Source organism: Apaloderma vittatum, unplaced genomic scaffold (genome assembly GCF_000703405.1).
Source record: "Apaloderma vittatum isolate BGI_N311 unplaced genomic scaffold, ASM70340v1 scaffold8178, whole genome shotgun sequence".
Taxonomy (NCBI): domain Eukaryota; kingdom Metazoa; phylum Chordata; class Aves; order Trogoniformes; family Trogonidae; genus Apaloderma; species Apaloderma vittatum.
In genome coordinates, this window is record NW_009732347.1 from 78,905 (window position 1) to 92,450 (window position 13,546).

Consider the following 13,546-nt stretch of genomic DNA (forward strand, 5'->3'; position numbering starts at 1 on the left):
TGTTTTTCTCCATACCATGGTTGTAAGTTGATTCCTTCTTAGGCAGGCTGGAAGTTAGAAAAAATAAAACAATGAACTGAGAAGATTACTGGGGAGTTGGATGTAGTGAGTTCTTCAGACCTTTTATTGTGACTTTAGAAAAAATAATTCAAAAAACCAATCTGTGTAGCTCTACATCTGATTATAGATTTGCACCTGCCAGCTTATTAGGCTTCAGCAGGTCGTCAGCAAACCAGGCAACTAGTATTTCCACTGTTCTTCTGTTTCCCTGCTCTCATTGTAAAAACAAAATTAGTCCATTTTTTATTTTCATATGCTTTTACTGTTGTTTTTTCAAGGGAACCTTTTAGCTCTGAGGGATATTGTTTAATTAAATAAGGTCTCTATCACACAAATTTAAAAGCTCTTCAGCAAACAAGTCATGTAATAGACCTACTGGGAAAAAGTTGGTAATATATTATCTGATAGAACTCAAATCTCTGTAGTTGAGTCTTGCAGGACAGCAGGGTGCAATTCTTAAATATGGTGAGCGTCTCTGGCACTGTTTGCCCTCTAGGTTGGCCAGATTCTTTTTCTTGTACTCTCTGTTTCTCCCAGTTATTGGTCTCGTTCTTTGTAGTCTTATGAGGAGTTCAGTGCTGAGCATTCAGCATCCTCTCTGAAGAAGGCAAAAGTGCAAATGGACTCATGGCCAAATTTCCCATTATATTTTTTCCGCTTTGAAATTAATTTCACTGTTTTTGAGAACATCTCCCACCTATAGTGTACAAGTTTCTTAAAGTGAAATTGTTCCTCTCTCAAGAGGCGCTTCTGTTGACATTGAGAACTGTTTATTTTCCAAGAGGAGTGGAGAAGTAGTCAGGTGGTTAAGCCTTAAAAAACCCTCCAGCTCTCTTGAGCAGAAATTTTTAGTCACATTGAAGAAACCTTTTTACCTTTTAACCTTTTTTGGTTTTGTTTTTGTTTTGTGGTTATTGCAAATCTTGTTTAGCACTTTATGATAAAGCTCTAGTTTGGCGAGGCATATGATGGGTGATAACTATGGCTTTAATTTTTAAAAATTAAAATTTTAAAAATTTTCAGTGGAAAAAATTTGAATGCTAGCTTCTTATTTGCTTAAAAGCAACTAAAAAAGTTCCTTTATTAAACTCCTCTAAATGGCTAGTTTTCAGACTCAGAATCAGAGAGTAGATTTTAAAAATAATTTTCCATTTCTGTTTTGTGTTTATTTTACTAGATGTGTGTTTTCCATTGACTGTTTGGTTAATCATTATGACAGGCTCATTTGCAAAGAAGGAAAGCCTGTTTGCCAAAAGAAAAAAAAAAAAGAGATACCTTAACAGTGAAGACTACACTACATGCTTATTTAAGCAATTGCTCATTGTATCGTGTTGATCAGATTATGAAGGATGATATTTTATTAATAAATAATGATGCATTTGCTAACTGAAGGCTTTACTTGGAGACTGTGTAAAGCTGCATTTGGAAATTAGAATTCAGTTCAATGTTTTCCTTTCTAAAAATATTTACATTTAGCTAATGAAAAATAACCTTAATATGCTGAACTGCAGGGGGGAAAAATAACTACGATGAAATACTATTTGGGCATGTCCAGTATATATCAAAACATAATTTTGACATTGAAGAAGGTATTAAATGTAATTATTGTTTTTGTTGTGGCATCCCCACAGACCAAATTTTAAAGCTATCTTGTTTATCTAGGATGCAGATAGATGTGTAATGACATATTGAAAGTCACCTGGATGGTGGAAGGATTTAGGTCCTGTTGAAGTGAATGCTGATTAAACATTTTGTCTTAAATGCATTTGAAAATTCCATTATGCATCTTTCTGTGCCCAGAAGACTGTGAGTATGGCATGAGGCTTGTTGTTTGGCTGGGGTTTTTTTAAAAAAAAACCTCAGGGATTTGAAGATTTCAGAACCTGTTACTTCTGTCGTACTAGTTTTCTTCTTTCAGAAATAAGCTGGCTACTACCATAAAAAGCATTTAATCTTTGTTTTCATTTGTTGGACATTTCTCTGCACCTGCTTCTTCAGTGTAACTCAAGGAGTCAAGAGATTATTGTTCTTACAACACAAACATCAAGTAATAATATTACATAGACATGAAAATGTAACCACTCCCTTTCCTGTGAGTGCAGCTGAGGGAGAGCCAGATACTGGAACAGCAGCAGGGGAAGCCCCCTGGGCTCTCTAGACAAGTCTCGTAAGCATCAGGACATGCAGGCTCTTCCTGTAGGACACTGCTTTGCACCCTGGTACTGCAAGTGGAAGGCTGTTCCAAAATCTCTGTGCTCCAATTGCCAGGAACTGTTCACCTTTTTTTTTTTTTGGTAAACTTACTGACAGCCAATTTATACACTTGTATTCTTGTGCCAACGTTATTCTCTGACGAAAATAGTTTTTCTCTGTTCTGTTCTCTACTGTTTTTTATAGCGAGTAACTTCATCTTCTCTCAGCTTTTGATTTGCTAGGTTAAACAAACCAAGTCTGTTAGTCTCATAAATTAAGATTTTTATTGATCATCTCAATAGTTGTTTTCTGTGTCTGTTGCAGTTAGAATGAGCTCTGTTGAATAGGGGAGACTACACTTGGTGCCAGAGGTGGCCCTACTATAGCTGTGTAAGGCACAGCTGCTGAGGTCTCTCTCGTCTCTCTCTCTGCTGGAAACCTCTGTTGATGTCACTTGAGTTTCCCTCTTTCACACTTACACCTTTTTGTGCTCTCATCCTGTAGCTGCTGATCTATCCAAGTCCTTCTCCCAAGCCACTTAGTTAACAGGCTTCCACCATGCTGCAGAACTCCTGTGTTACTGTTTTGTTATTTTCCACTTTGTTTTACTGACTTTTGCCATATTTCGGTTATCTTAGTTCTCGAGATCAGCCTGTTGCTTTCTGTACTGTATCTTCTCAACTTTTTCTTACCTACTTATATCAACACTCCCATAATTCTTGTAATCTGCCATTAATTACAACTCTAGATGTGATGAGTCCCAAGACAGTATCCAAAATCCAGAAGGTACAATCCTCAGTCCTTAAAAAATGCAAGATAAGTATAAGTGAAGCTTATTCAGCCAAATGTTTTGGATGGTACATTAAGATACGGCTGTCTGTTTGGCTCAGTAGATGTTTTCTGGGCTGTATTTGTGTATGTACCTAGGATATATTGAGTAATACATAACAAATTACTTCTGTTTTGACAACAGTGCCAAGATCCTTCAGTCAGGGATTAGGCCCTGTTTGCCTGAGTGTTACAAAACAATCTTTGGACAGATGCTTTGGTGAAATAAGCAAAGAATAGCAGTTTTGTATGTGGGGCAATTAAAATTATGTGCAAGGGTGATGACCAAGGGACAAAACACATGTAAAATCATTGACCCATCAGAGGGAAATTTTCTGACTCCAGACTGGATGAGGGATCAGTAAAATCTTGAAAATAAGCTGCAGCAGAAAAGACAGTTTGAAGTACTTTTTCACCCTTTTTATTAATCCCTGGGGGGTTTTGTTCTGTTGTGATGTGACGCTTGTGTAAAACCTTTTTGTGTAGAACCTAGTTTGTAGTAACTACAGTACCTCCCTGTCACAGGCAGGGCACAGTAATACTCTTTTTTTAGAAAGACAGCCTCTGTAGGTTCTTGAGCTTGAAAAGTCCCCGTTACTTCCAGCTCTGAGCCCTGATGGTGTCCTGGGCACTGTAAAGGGCTGTTGACCTTTCCTTGAGCAGAGAGCATCTGAACTCCACAAATCTTTGAGTACTGTTGATTATTCAAAGTGACTGGTATAAATATCAATGAATCGGAGACATGAAGCGCTGCTTTTATTTCTTGTGATGATGGCACAGAAAAGTCTCTTTGTTTCTTCAGAGATTCCCTTCACTTTCTGCCTGTGCCATTTCTAATTAGAGTTTTCTTTTGGAGTTACAAAATCAACCTCTACAGTACAGAACTGGCTACAAGTAAAATAAGATTTGCTTAGAGAGTTTACAACATAAAGACATCCTGAACAAACAGAAGCTGGAAGCTTTAATACACTTAAGGAGAAAAAAAACAACAACAAAAAAACCCAAACAAACAAAACCCAACAACCAAAAGAACCCCAAAATTCTCAGCAAACCAAACATGGAGAAAGTAATAAGCAAAATATGCAGTTTGCTGCAAAATCATAGAATCATAGAATCATAGAATGGCCTAGGCTAGAAGGGACCTTAGAGATCATCTAGTCCAACCTCCCCATTGTGGGCAGGGACGCCACCTCTCGACTAGACCAGGCAACACATGGGGACCGAGTGGGAAATAAAGAAGCCCAAACATACTAGAAGCTTTTATAACTGTGTTAGAAGCAAATGTCACAAATTATTGGTCCTCTGTGTGAAACCTCTGTTAGGGTTTATTTTGTTCTAGTGCTTTCAGGTTTTAGGGTGGTGGTTTTTTTCCCCTGAAGTTTTGGGTACAGAGAGTAAGCATATGCTGGAAGTGAGTTTTCTGACATGGGTGGTGGTGTGAAGTCACCAAAGGACGTTGCTGTGTGATGGACACACCTGCTCCTTCTCCCTGTGGTCTGTAGCGCAGTGCTTAATAGAGCAAAGTCAGGGAAGGACCGCAAACAATTTGGAAGGTTCTGTGCCTCAGAATTTTAATGAAGTCATCCTGGAAGGAGATCTACAAACTGGACACTCATGATATATGACATCTGACCATCATTCTGAGAGAGTTAATGAATCAGAGGGTATTATGTCTGCTTTCCCTAGATCACTTGTTCGAGCTCAGCCCACAGCTATAAGTGACCAAATGTCACTCTGCATTAAGTGAGTCGTACTTTTCTCTCCACTGGTTCTTTGGAAGCAAAGCACATTGTTCCGGTGCTGCTTCCCCAGGCATGAGCCTACATACCATCCCAGCCTGAGACACCAGTGAAAGACTGAATTTTGGGACTCCCTCTAAAAAGCTGTGCCCCCAAAACATGAGGGCACAGGATGCAGCCAGATTGCCCATTCAACAGTGGTTCCTTCACGAGTGCTAAATAGCTTATATTCTTAGAGAAGTGTAACAGCAGGCAAATAGCTAGTATTTACTCTAATTCTATCACCTGAAAAATCTCAGCTACTCTTTTTTTCCATACAGAAGAGGGCAGATGTGACATCATGTGTTTCTGTTGCCATCAACAGGCTTATATCTGCAAAATTTGGTTGTTTCCTTTGGTCTTGAAGAACAGCTTGTATGCTTAGCAAGAGGGGAAAATAGCCCAGCATATTTGTGAAAAAAAATGCTACCAATATTCTAAGAACTCACATGTTTAATTAGCATGAAATATACAAATCTGCACCAAAAAAGGACTATTTTTTAAAGTTAGTTAGAGAATCTTGTCTCAAAAATGAAGAACATTTTAATTTCACTGAGGTTATGTGCATGCAGGCAAACCACCTTTTTATATTTCATCTCCTTGCTTCATTTATTGAAGTTGTGCATCTGATACCTACCAGTCATTGACAATCACTTTTCTTGCAGGGAGAAAACACTGACCCTGAAAATTATCTGATTTTTGGATTGGAAGTACTGTTCACTCACTCTGGAAACACTGACTCACTTGACAGCTCAAAAAAAATCCAAAGCCAGAAAAGCCCTCTAGCACCTTTATGTGACAACATCTGCTAGGCCATCAGAAATTAGCCCTTATTGCATTTATTTATTTATTTGCTAAGGCTATGCAGCGCTCTGTGTATTGTTCTACAGAGGATGGGCTGCTCCGTTGCTCTGTAGGATGGAGTTAGCCATCTGCCCATGCGGGAACTCCGCCTGGTGGGCAGAATTTCAGAAATGTATGGTGGATAATTCAGGGGTTGCATAGAATTTCAGGACTTTCTAATCATTGGCACTTGGATTGATAAGGGCTCGAGGAAGAGATGTAAGAGAAACAAAAGAAATCATGGTCCAAGGAGTGGGGACTGGGAGGAAAGAAGTCACAGGAATCTCTAAGCAGGTAATCAGGACAGCTCTGTGGAAAACAAAGATTTGAGGGTTGTATGCATTTTCTAATACAGAATCACAAAGTAAAAATACATTACATCATTAGGATTGTAATCATCCCAGACTAAAGCTCTTTTACTGGGTCATTCTGTGACTTTTCTGGGACAGTAACGTAGCTGAATATGATGGGTAGAGATTTCCACTGCCTCATTCAGCCCATATCCTAGTGGGTTTGGACATCCTTTTGGATTGTGTGGCATTGAATTGGATCCCATCCCACAGAGGAGGACAAAGAATCTGTGTCTAGGAATCTTCTGAGGAAGATATCTGCCTGCTGGATCTTTAAACAGTACTGGTGCAATATTAGTCCCAGCACATTTCACGTTCCACACATTGAAAGAAGAAATCAATATTATATAGTCTATAGCACTTTGAACCCAAGAGCTACCTATGCCTGTGTTTCATAGTCGTGACCTATCATTTGAGCTTCAGGAAAGTCCTCCTGGCCAATCTCAACCACTTTTCCTTTGTTTTCTTGCAGGCTCTGATACTTCACCAGCTCGGGCGCTTCAGCTTGGCAGAGAAGATTCTCAGAGATGCCGTCCAGGTGAACTCCACAGCCCATGAGGTCTGGAATGGCCTGGGAGAGGTGCTGCAGGCTCAAGGCAATGATGATGCCGCAACTGAATGCTTCCTGACGGCGCTGGAGCTTGAAGCTAGCAGTCCCGTGGTGCCCTTCACCATCATTCCTAGAGTCCTTTGAGAGGGCGTCTTGATCAACTGAGTTTGGTCTGACTTTTGGGTGAGGAAACCCAGTGTATCAGGCTGCCTGGGAACTGGTTAGTTTTGAAAAACTTTAGAGCTACAGGTAACTCCGGTTGTTTGCAGGAAAGTGGCAAAAAACAGTGACATGATGCAATGTATTGATGGTAGACTGAGAGGACAAGATGGCTAGCCAGAACCAAACTGCTCATATCGCCTCCATTTTTGCCCTGGTAGTTGTTTTAAAACATCATTATATTGTTCATGGATGATGTGCCATATTTTGTTAGTGATACTTGAGTGTTACATAAAATTATAATGGAATCAACTACCAAGTGTAGAAAAAGTTACAATTCAGTGGCTGACCAGACTATTTTTAACAAGTCCATTAACAAAACTGTTCTTGTTCTGCCTCTCCACCTCTTTTGGCTCAAAGTCAAAATGTGAATTTTTCTGTTTCCATCTCTGTTTTAGTCCAGGCCAGAAAATCAGTTGAGTTCTCATTTTTAGTTGTTAATAACTGTGGTGTGTGGCTAACTGTTATCTCTATTTAGAGCAAAGGCTGAATACAAGAATATTTATATTTTACCAATGTATGCCTGTTACAAAAGATATATTAGTTATTTAAGTTTAACTTTTTTATGTGAATTCAGAGTTTATTTATCAATGGAAATATGTAAAAAAGAAGCCTCAAATGGAATATTTACCGACATTCCTTATACATGACCCACACTTGGCTAAATGGGAAGATTATGTTAATAATAAAATGATTTTTAAATGGAACCTTTCTTGTGTCCCGGTTAAGAACCAAGGGGAAAATAGATGGTTTGGGAACACATTTTTACAATGTGGGGCCTGTGGCTGGCTGGCCTTGAGCATGAATGACACCAAAATGAAATGCCCTGAGGCCAACCTGGAGAAAAGAAGCTGCTGTACTTGTTGCCAGTACTATTGTTTATCTTAAATTTCAGGTTTCCTTAAATCTTCACTTCTCCTTTTCTATTCCTGCTACTCCAGCTCTCGCCTCTACATAACACATGGACATTTATGTGTATTGCGGTAGTGCTGGGGAAGAGCATGTTAAATATTTGCACACTATTCTTCAGTTTTCTTTACCTGTTTTGTAGTTCTTTCTCAGTATCTGCTGCTCTTTGCATCCCTTGAAGGGAGAGCTGGCAGGTAACATAGTACTGCCGTATCAGTAGTAGTAGAGCCAAATGTTTAGTAGGCAGAGTCTCTGGGGTGTGTGGAGAAGAGTCATTCATTGCGGTGAATATTTGAGGCGCGTGAGCTGGGGTAGTTTGGTGTCTGCACAGTTACAACGCTGGGCTCATCTGGAACCTAGGAGGAATTCCAGCTTCCCCATTAGACTCGGTGCTCCTTGATATTTGCCTGATCTGCCACAAGAAGCAGTTTTAAAGCGCTTAGCACAAGATAACAGATGATTGAGAAAAATAAAGGCAAATGTTTTTCTTTGACACTCACCAGAGCACTTACTCATCTCAAACGCGTGGAGGATCTTTCCTGCAACGCAGGCTCTGCGCACTCCAGTGAGAATCTCGGAATGGCAGAAGACTTAAACTGGGGGGAGCTCTTAATTTTTGCTTCTCTTCACCCCCTCCCTCCAGCATTTCATGTGCCTTTTAGGCTGAGGCTACTTTCAGATTTTATCTGCTTAGTGCTTGCACCATATGTTTGTAAAATGGACCGAAAGGCTGTAATAGGTAGTGTTTTCAAATCTGTTTGAAAGCCAGCAGAAATTGTGTCATCTTGCTCAGTACAAAATACATCAAAGTTTTCCTTCCCCTTTTAAAGTGCCTGTTTTGCATGTGATCTTCCTACTGTCCTTGGGTTTTGTTTGGGTTTTTTTTCCCCTTCTGTTTGCCACCTCTCTTTTCTAGTCCCAGTTCATAATACATGCTCTGGCCCTGCTGTCTTTTTGCACCCACTGTGTGGCACCTGGTGTAGCAAAAGATACTGCAAAGCTTTGATTCCTCCTGAGCCTTTCTGCCATCACAGTTCAGTTACTTAAATTTGTAATACGTTTCACAGACACGCTCCTGTACAATATTTATTTGCCTTTTATTATAATATCAAAGCTTTTCTAATGAGGCACTTTACACCTAGATCTGACACTGGTGGCCTTTCTCAAGAGAACTTCAGATGAAAGTGGAGAAATAGAATTCTTTAATAGCAGAATTTATCTTTGGTTCTTCTCGTTTAATTTAAAGCCCTGGCCTTTTTTGATAAACTCCCAGAGTGCAAAGGTTAGCAGTCTAATTGTGTCATATCTTTTATTAGTGGAGAAGTTGTCACTGCTGTTGTGTATATCAGGTGAACATGAATATCTGTTTCATTTTTCTTACAGTGGAATCAATTTCACTGTAAATCCACAAGCTTCTACCTCTTGGGAATAGCCTCAGCTACCTATTTTTAAAAATGGATTAGCACCGTAAGACTGCACATTCAGGAATTTTCAGGCAGAAGTGGAAATCCTTGCAGTGTATGAATTAATCAGCAACACTTGTTTAAATGTGATTTTCAACTCTAAAAAGTTACTAGGTTTTACAACTGTGTTTTTGATTGTTTTTTTTTTTTAATCAAGTAAGAAGGCTGATAATATTTTTATATCTATTTTAGTTGATACACAGAAAGATCTGCCTTTTGCTATCTGCTCTTGGACCTATCTGGTATCTCAGTCCCAGGAGCGAAGCAGGCGATGCCAGCATGAACAGCCATTCCCCAGGGAAGTACTGCCCTCCGTGCCAGTGGGTCAGTGTCATCTGCACAAGGGCTGCTTCTGGACTTTGTGGCTGACCACATGTCAAGGTGGAAACACAGATCGATGTGTGCTCTTGCTCCCCCAGCCTGTGTCAGAAGTAATAGCTGTTCAGATGTATGGAGACATAAACCAGGGGCTGATCCAGCTAAAAACTAAGCCAGCCCCTTGATCCCTTGCCCCCACAGGGTTTTATTAAGTTTTGGGTAGAAGCCTAATAAAGGCTTCAGGTGGTTCTTTCATCTGATTTACTGCACAAGTAGTACCGCTAACATGCAGAAAACAGGACTTGCCCTCCACAGAGCAGCTCATACTTGCACCATTTTAAGATGGTTATTAAATTGCGTTGTGAAGCACTCTGTGTCACTATAAGGACAAGTTGCACAATCTTGAGATCTCAAGCCTTTCAATGGGGATCAAATGCACCTCTTTCATCCATACGACTGGCATAGCAGGCTTCAGAGGAAGGTTCCTTTACTCTGCAGTGTGCTTGTGTTACTTGAAACCATTAACACTTGGTGCATTAAGCAGGTGCCAGAGTGTAACAGCAACCTCTGCTGCACATGATAAAAGATCTTATTCCATTGTGCTTACAATAAGAACAAGAACATCACTCAAGTTCTTGGTGCAGGTAACCTTTTTTTACTCCACGAATTATTTAATTTCTTTTTTTTTTGCTTTCATGACTGATAGAGAATCACAGGAACAAGAGAATGAGTCCAAGCAGAACTAATCCAACTGTATCTTTGAAAACTTTTGTCATTAATTATATGCATTTTAAACATCAAAGGCTATTTTTAAGAATGCTATAATTTTCCTTGAAAATCTGTTTTTTTCCTGAGTAGACTGTTCTACTCTGGAATGATAGTATAAGCCTGGGTATATTGGAGTTCCAGATTTACCTTGCTAATTCTTTGTTTGTTCAGTTGTCAGTTAAAATGATATTTTTCTTATCCATCAATCTGGCAATCATCTACTCCCTCCTCTAGCATCAAGTTAAAAGCCTTATATGCTAAAATATGCTTTCAGTGAGTACACATCTGCATTTCATCTGCTTAACCTCATCATCTCCAAACCACCTTCTCTGATCCCACCAGCAGGCTATGCTGGAATGTGTTGCACATATTATCACAAAAAAAATAGCTGGTAAGAGCCCCACTGGAGAATAGAGAAGATAGTGAGCATTCAGCTTTTCCTGAATTGCTGATTAAGTGAAACCTGATGGGAGCCTCCCAGTCTTGCCAAACTAGCAAGTGGGCTTGAAGAAATGGGACAGTGAAGTTAAAACCTAAAATGAATCAGAAAGAAATGCAATCTCAAACATTTTTGGGGACGAAGAGTGCATGTGAAGTGGGTGGCTGGCGTTGGTCAAACTTCATTCTTCCCTCTTGCAGGGGTGCAAGGTCCGGACACACCGGTTTGCCATAGCTTTGGTCACCCTGTCTTTCTAGTTCGCAGTTTGAAGCACCTTTGTAGACTAATAATAATTAGGTTCCCTAATTATTATTTCAAAGAGAGAAAATGGTACCTTTTAAAATTTCTAAATCCTTTGAAAAGCTGTAACCACTTCTGTCTAGCTCCTGTTAAATACCCAGTCATGGGACAGACAAGCACCAGGCACCACTATACTGTCATTTTTGCCCATGCCTTTTCAGAGCACAGCAGCAGAGTGTGATCTTCCACCTGCGGTCCATAAGGCACAGGCAGGAGCACACAGCAAAGCTCCGAAGGTAGAGGTTGGGAGAGTGCTTTTGCCTTTCTAAGTATGCATTCACTTGAGGAACTGAGTGTAGAAATCTATTTTGCTTGTATACTTCATCCAGATGTAAATCTCTACAGTGTGCTCCCCGCATCCACATTGGAATGACATGACTAGCTCTTGGCTCCTTCTCTGCCTCTAAAATTGCCTCCCCAAAAAGTGACACTCTTCAGTATGAAATTACGGAAGGTGCCCCATCTATCCACCTTGAAAAAAAAAATCCAAAACAGTAGACATAAGACATAATAAGGTAATGATAATAGTTGTTGATTATTCCAATGATGTTGCTTTAAAAAGGTGTGGAAGCAGTGATTTTCTGTTTGTTTCTATAGCTCAGCCCCAGCCCCTCTGTGTGGATGTGGAGCTGGGCATTCTCCAGTTGGTAAAGCTCAGGAACCTGATCAGCATCTGTGCGCCCAGGCTTGCCACCAAAGAGAAAAAAGGACTTGCTTACCATGTTTTTGTGTCATCTTTTCTACACACATGCGTGCACATACTCACAGGTTACAGAAAGCCAGGTTACAAGGATATTTTACACTTGTGGCAGAAAGTTTTGAGAGGACTCGGAAGTTCCTTTGTGAGTTCACTTCAGCTCCTATGAAGCCGTTTTCTCTATAAACAGGCTTTTCTTCTCTAATAGAAAGTTGGCAGTGCTAGAAAAGGAAATTCTGACCCCAATTTTCACTTCCAACGCATGTCAGATGTATATCAAATAATGAGCCTGAGACGTTATAATTAGTGCAGGTTTTCCCAGGGTGGTTGTTTTCCAAACAGCACCGACTACTAATGTAGGACTGGAGGGGGCAACAGAGGCCATAAAACATAACAAGTTGCTTCCCTTTCAACTGTCTTGCAAAAATAGCTCTTTATCTGGAGTAAAACAGCCATCTTTTGCCTAAACATTTTTTTTTTTAAGGATCCCTTCCAGAAAGGGTTCTTTTCTTTCTTTCTTCTTTTTAATCTTGCAAACAAGTGTTTAGGGTAACGAACTCCTGAGTGCTGGAACAAGAACCCTGAAACCTGCAGGGCAGGTCCTGTGACCACAGCACCCACCGACTGCCTTCACTGATAAAGGACCTACACGTTCTTAGGCTAAAATCACTTCTTCCCATATGTGAGCTTCAGGGAGAAGTCCCACTTGCTTGATGATCCCATTGCCCTGCTTCTCTGGTGGTTCCCCAGGCTGGTGGCCAGCCTGCAGGAAGACAGGTTTCTAGGGGAGGTGCTCCTCTCCACCTCTCTGCCTCCCTGGACATTTACCACATGAAGAGTAAATCACAATACACCTGTTTGCAAACAATTGCTTCATAATGTGTGCTGAGTCAGGCTGCACTGCCATCTGAGAGATTAAAAATAAAAAAGGGAGTAGGCACACGCGCCCCCAGCTCATGAAAAGCCCTGGTGAGGACCCACAAGCAGATGTGAACAAACCTCTGTACAGTTTCCATCTTCTACTGTCAGAGAATTCTTGCATGGTCTTCATAGTCTGTTTTGGGTTAGAGGCTTCACCTGAAGGATGATGTACTGCGAGGCAAGCAACAGAGGGTTATCCAAGACATATCTTGGATGCCAAGTTATATGCAGCTTCATCTTACACCTGACTCAAACCAACAGCAGACCTGGTCTCTGCATTTGCAGTGGGGAGGTGATGCAAGCCCCTTTTAGAAATAGCCAGCAATTAAGTAGGTTGGAATATGCTTATTGAGAGCCTGGCCTGTTGTTTCCCTCACTGTTTTCATCAAAGTGAAGGCTGAAGTAGGGTGGCAGAGTGCAAGGCAGTTGGCCTGGCAGTTCCCAGATGGGGCTCTACCCAAAGTAGTTTTCCCATCCTGGCTGCAGAGCACCACAGTTGCTCTAAGAAACACAACAGCAAAGAGCATGATGGGTTTCTGTTCCCAGCTGAGTTGCTTTTGCTGTGACTAGTAACCTGAGGTATTATGCTACTGATTATTACATTATAGTTTGAAAAATAGAGACTGAGTGATAATAGAGATGCTCAAGAAAGTTAAAAATGCGTTCATTACAACTGTGAAGCTGAGAATCTGTAAGATAAAAATAGACTACATGCTTATGTGGATGTTCTTGATCAGCAATAATGTGGACTTTGCTTACTGTAGCTTACGAATACACTACAAGAATTCATAAGTTGGTGTCTAACATTAGCCTAGACCCACAGCTCCCAGCCTTGTTAGAAAAGCCAGGGGCAAGGCAGCACACACCATGTAGGTCACAATTGAGAAGACTCAAAACAACCCTCATGGCC

General features: G+C 40.5%; 1 protein-coding gene across 1 annotated transcript in view; it reads left to right on the forward strand.

The window, feature by feature from the left end:
* Nucleotides 1-7,528, forward strand: part of TTC7B (tetratricopeptide repeat domain 7B) — a gene marked incomplete at its 5' end in the record, with an annotated part of 83,524 nt that extends 75,996 nt beyond the window's left edge. The window contains one exon of the mRNA XM_009875491.1: nt 6,525-7,528. Within this exon, the coding sequence (XP_009873793.1) occupies nt 6,525-6,746 (222 nt within the window). The remainder of the gene's footprint in view (nt 1-6,524) is intronic.
* Nucleotides 7,529-13,546: the final 6,018 nt, after the last annotated feature.